At 26.7% G+C, this 6,561-nt stretch overlaps 1 protein-coding gene across 2 annotated transcripts in view; it reads right to left on the reverse strand.

The window, feature by feature from the left end:
• LOC100573412 (sodium/potassium/calcium exchanger 3) overlaps positions 1-5,648 on the reverse strand; it is an 11,366-nt gene extending 5,718 nt beyond the window's left edge. For both annotated transcript variants that reach the window (XM_008180695.2, XM_003241696.4), the window contains exons 1-2: positions 5,417-5,648; positions 512-730 (exon numbers count right to left, since the gene is read on the reverse strand). In XM_008180695.2, coding sequence (XP_008178917.1) covers positions 512-730; positions 5,417-5,561 — 364 coding nt within the window. In that variant the 5' untranslated portion in view covers positions 5,562-5,648. The remainder of the gene's footprint in view (positions 1-511; positions 731-5,416) is intronic.
• Positions 5,649-6,561: the final 913 nt, after the last annotated feature.

Genomic DNA, 6,561 nt, shown 5'->3' on the forward strand with positions numbered 1-6,561 from the left:
ACATGCTCTTACTGTATATTGCCTTAGTAATATTGTGTGTTCAAATGGCTTCTTTGCCGTAACTCCACTAAACTATGTTATAACAATATTTTATTAATCTACCTTTATATCTTGATACAAGTCAGTATCTAATCACTACTTTTGTTGTTATTAATGTTAATATTATTATTATGTAGCTAAATTGCCTAGCCACAACGCCGTGCTATCATTTTGTAATACGCCGAGCGTCGAGGTATTATAGGTACTAAATATTATATTGTATTGGGTATTGTATAAATTATAATGCTACCATCATCGATATTGTGAGGGGAAAGGCCTGCATAAATCTACGTACTATTATCGTGAGGTTACCCCTCATGTGAATAAAAACTCGAACAAAACTAAAATTTAACAATTCAATTCTATATCCCGCATTTTTGGTTGGTTTAATATTTAATCCTATTAATATTATTATTTAGTTCAATATTATTTAAACACTTCAAAGAATTCAATAAAAAAACGTTCACCATACCTAAACATATATATAATACTGATGGTAGAAAATAGTCCTGACAAACAAATGTTATAAATAGGAATCCATAAAATGCCAGGATTAAGTGAACGATAACGGCTCCATGACGTCTTTGTTCTTCGGTGAAGAAATCCCTGGGGAATTCGTCGATTGACCGTTGAATATTTTCACACAAGGTCGGACTACTGTTCTTAAAATTGTCTGTGGTAAAGTCCTGTCCTGAAAAATAATAATAATAATCAATCAATACAATATATTAAATATATATAACCAGATCACTAGGTAAATCAAGATTTTACTATTTAATACTAGAATTTACTAATCGTACTTTGTAAAATCAGAAAAGCATAATATATTTTATATTGTTTTTATTTAAAAAAAAACGTTTTGTACATTTTATGATTTACAAATCATATAAGTAAATGCTATTAAATTAAGTTAAAGCTTCACAAATGTTAGTTTTGCTCTGTTGAAAAAATTTTCTGAATTTACACTACCCTTCTTCCATGAACCTATTTATACAAATTAAAATATAATATGATCGATATAATATTGTGTTAAATGTTAATGCCACTCAAATATCACGATATTATCTTTTAGGCTCTACCCATCTACCTAGTGTGTTCATTATGTTTTAAATATTTCCATATCTTACATTCCTAGCAAACCTTTCCGTTGTTGGCATATTCAGCGTATAATAATTGTTATTATTTTTAGGTATACGCATTATAATATACAATTATTATTATCATTATATTATACGCATTGATTTTTTTTTTTCATATAATTCCAATTATTTAATGAAATGGGCTTATCAACTAATGAATTTAAATGGAAACCAAAATTATTATAATTTTTTTGTTATTTAATATAAAATATTTAATTTTTAATTGTTTTATATGATTTAAATGAATACCAGTAAATTGTGTTAATAATGTATGATTATACTATATAAAATAAATATACGTTAACAAATTAGTGTATAAATCATACATGTATAACTTAGTTTTTTGTTTTCAATTATTAGGTGCCTACTTAAAAACTATATTAATATTCTATTAAGATTTATTAGTTTTTATTGTCATGATATGTAGTTTGTACACTCTAGATAGCAAAACATTTTAGTAAATGCGTGAATAAAATTATAATTTCTCGAATTTACTGAGTATAATTAATATTGAATATTAAATATAGTAAACGTAGCTTTACCTAACATTTACTTAGCTTTGTCGGTAATATATAAATAACATACCTATATCCATAGATCAACAAATATCATGTACCATAATATACATGTCAAAACATCGAACGTATAGGACAAAAATCCAATTAAAAAAAAATGATATTGTATAAAATATGTAATATGAGATAGGTATGCATTGACCTAGGATATTTTAGTATGGGATATATTATTGTCTTTAGAAAATGTTTCCCTATACCGTAATATAAACATGTATATATAATACACAGCAGGGCAATTCTTATAATAGTAAATACTAATTATTTTGAACAGTAATTAGTATTAAAGATTTTAAAATACTTTTTATTTACATATTTAAAAAAATAATACAGTTTTTGAAAAATACTTTATTTTGCTATTCAATTTAGTTACATATTTACATTATTATATTTTACAGTTATTTGTTAAGACACTCCGCATCTTTTTATTCAATTGATTTATTCTCAAGTGCGAAGTAGATTTAGATAACTAATATCTATATTCTATATATATATAAATAAGTGCACATTTGAATAAATTTTATAACTCAAGATCCACCTAATCGATATCGATAAAAATTTCAGGGCATATTAAGATTGATATTTAGAAAATTTATGTGAAGTTTATACGCTGTGCGTTAAGTGGTTCCGGAGTTATGGCCTCTTAATAGTGTACACCTGGCGATATGGCCAAAAACAACAAGTTAAGTTGCAGATTAAAATAATAATAGTGTATTGTATATTGCTTGCTATTGGTTACGGGCACCTTTTGTGATTTTTATTATTATTTTTTGTCAATTTATTATATATATCTTCTTACAACATAAATGTGAAATGAACATTTGCTGTACAGATTCAACTCTGGAACTACTTATACGATCTTCTTGATTTTTTTTAAACGAAAGAGTATATCACGGACAAGGCACATATCTAAATAAAGTACAAGCACAATATATTCAGCTTGTATATATATAGATAATAGATTGACGCGTGTTTTCATAACAATGGTGATAAAAATATTCCACACAAAAAATATAATTTTCAGAATAATATCAACAATTATTATAAAATGCAATGGGAAAATATATTCATGTCGATAATGGTATATTGCTATACAACCTTTTATAGCATATATTATTAATTGTATTTATTGGATATTATTATATTGTAATAGACAATGTTCATAATAGTTATTTTTAAATCAATCTGACTATTTTAATAGAATATATAAAAATTAATAACTGTTTACAAACAACTTTAGTGTATTTGTTTCTCCTTTTTTTTCGTCGAGACTCTTATATACATGGCCTATATACCAACCGACTGACTATTAGTGATGTGTGGTAGGCATCTGATGCTGATGTAATCTGTTGCCGCATCTGTAATTTGTAAACCAGAATCTGCTGTATTTACTATTTACCTTAACTTTTATTTGCCATTTATTTTATTAATTAATTTTAATCCTAGCCACGAAGAATTATTTTATAGAGCTATAGTTTACTTTTGAACAGTAAATTGTTTTAAATTATATTTTCGAGATGAATATGAGGCTTCCTAGTGGTAACAATTCCTGAACGCTGTCCTCAAACAGCACGACTCGTTGAATAAATGATAGTATAATTTATACTACTTTAGACATTAGAACCTATATGTAAGACACTATTGTTATGTACTTTTATACTTGTATTATCATAGAAAATTATATGAATATCAAGTATCTAATAATCGAACTGGAAATGGTTTTCAATCATTTTTTATAATATTATTTCATATAGATTATAATGACCATTTATGTATGAGTACCGGATTAGTTGGATATTTATGATCTACATACGTTCTACTTGATAACTTTTTAGAGTGATGATATAAGCGGCGTAATTCTATGTATTGTTTTTATGGCATATAAAACATATTACATTATGACATTTTATTAATATCAGTAGGTGGCGTATTTTTGTTGATAATTCTAAATGTCATAATATAAGTATACCTACGTATTTTAACGATTATTTGACCCCAAATAAATAATAATGAACTTTTATAAGGATTTTTTAGAAAAACTAATAATTAGGGTTCGGATTTATATGTAAATACATATTTTCTCTGCGACATGATAAACTAATTTCGGCAAGTGATAAATTTGTTTCACAAGATTTTTGATAAAATGAGCTATATTTGATTTCACATATTTTTACATATTTTGTCATAAATACATGTTTTTACATATTTCACAATTATTTAATTTTTTCTCACATATTTAGACAATTATACTGTTTTAATGTCTTTTCTTCAGAGTTAAAATAACTGAAAGGTTATTATGACTATATATTATACCGACGATTTTTTGAATTCAACAATTTAAAAGTGCATGTTATTATTAATTGTACCCAAGCAAGGTAATTAGATAACTATAGATAAATATGCATTTTTTTTATCACATTTTATTTTATTGTTAATTATTATTAAGATTTTAAGACAAAATCGGCGATCTTTTGGATTCGAAAGTTTGAAAATGAATGTTAATAAATGTTTGTAATCAATATAATTAGATAAATATACATTTTTTATTACATTTTATTATATTATTAATTATTATTATTATTATTATTATTATTTTCTGACTACATATTTTGAATTCTTTAGCACATTTTTATGTACATATTTTTATTGTATAAATACATACTTTGGTTATATAAATATATATAAATCCGAGCCCTACTAATAATATTTAACGTAAAAAGAGGACATATTAATGGAGATGGGCACGTATTATAGATATCTAATCTTATTTTAGTGCAGGTGGGAGATGAGGATAAAAAACAATTAGTATGAGTTTACCTGCAACGTGTTGCGAAATTAACAAAAAAGATTAACATTTAAAAGTTCACATTGAACACAATTTACCTAGTCATAGACATTAGACGTGTTAAATTAATTCATTTTTGCATCAATGACGATTGAAGAATAATATTATTGTTTTGAATTTGAACATGAAAATTATTGAATTAGGAATACAATACCTATACATTATAGTAAAATCTATGTTTGTTTCCATTTTATTTATTGTTATTTTCTCGTAAACTAGAGATTCAATAAATTATGTGTTTACTTTATAAATTATTATCTGCAGTGTTCAATTATAAATGTCAAGTATAAGATTAAATTGGTACTTGAATAATGGATATATGATTGTGTTTTTAATGTCTTAATGTATTGAACGGAAAACAGCACACCTATAATAATGACTAACCACTCCAATTTTATTATTTAGATAAAAATAAATGTAAGACAGCAAAAAATTATAGCACCAAACAATCAGAAATGATATACGACACAATAAAAATTAAACGTATATAACTAAATGTGAACGAATTGCACACGTTCGTCGGACGAAAAATTACCTATGACTCAAGTCCAACATAAACTGCCAAGACTCTATTTTGCCTACTAGGTATAATTTATTTATTATCTATACCTACATTATTATATTAGTTAATACAATAGGCAGAAAATATGCGTTGTATATTGTATTATAAAAATATTAATGTCGCTACTCGCTATACCTGTCAGTTTATTTGCTTGGTTAAAAAATATTATTTGTTTTAAAACGAATATCTCCCGAGTGATTATCCAATAAATCTGAGTGATGGTAAATGGTAATATTGTGTGAATCTGACTTTGACTAACCTGGGTCGATATGGTTAACGGCAGGGCGAGTTGTAGACGTGCTACTGGAATGAGCGACGTTGGTCGGTGTAACGAGAATGGACGAAGTAACCACAGAGAGGAGCAGTACAATTGTGGTGATCGAAGACTTGAGTCTGCGAAACATTATCACATAAACGTTAAGTACGATTATGTTTTTACCTATATAGATGACAACTATCGACTGCAATCCCGCTGAAATGACAATATTATATTTGTATACAAATTGTATTATATATAATATTATGATAATGCACAGTGCATGAAGCCGATAAGTCATATTTGTCACAAGTGGTGTAGATACGATATTTTCTGTGATGAGGGAGAAGAGGAATATTTTATATTGAAAACTAGTTGATCCCGTGCACTTCGTTGCCCGTTGAATGTACTACTCTATATTAATTCAAGAAAGATTGGTGATTTATTTTTTCTAAAAAAAATGAATTGTTACTGTTATTTTGTTGCTATGGCAATTATAAATTATAATTTGACCTTTAATTGGCCACTCTTTATTTTTCTTTTATAAACCAATGAATTTACACTTCTGACTCCCTGGTGATCGTTAAAAAATACCTAGGCCATTTTTGACTTCAGACTGATACTTATGAGCTCAAACTGAATATCTATGTTGAATTTCAAGAAAATCTGAGTAGTAGTTTTCAAGAAATTGCGTTATTTGAGAAATGGCCACTTTTTTTTATTATATAGATAATATTATATAAATAGTAATTTTTAAGTACGTGGTATTATTGTATTAACCATTGTTAAAAATTGACCTACTAAAATATAATAATAATTCAATAATTATAATTATAATGTGGCTCGGCGCGGCGCAGTGGCTGCAACCAATCACGCGACGTATTGAGAGTAAGCAACGGCCGCTGCAACTAATTCTCGGATGGGTGACCACCTGGGTAGTGGGTTTGAAGTGCACAAAAACCTTACCACACAAGTGTTCGACTGTATCAAACGTACCAACCTTACTGTACCGTCTGTACCAACCCTATCAACCAACAGGCAATGACTTCATTAATCGAAGCCTTAAACCTAATAATAAAAAAAAATTATTATTATAATAATATTATCTTAACATGGCTTGTGTATATTTATATAAAGTATAATATTAC

Source organism: Acyrthosiphon pisum, chromosome A1 (assembly GCF_005508785.2).
Source record: "Acyrthosiphon pisum isolate AL4f chromosome A1, pea_aphid_22Mar2018_4r6ur, whole genome shotgun sequence".
NCBI classification, from domain to species: domain Eukaryota; kingdom Metazoa; phylum Arthropoda; class Insecta; order Hemiptera; family Aphididae; genus Acyrthosiphon; species Acyrthosiphon pisum.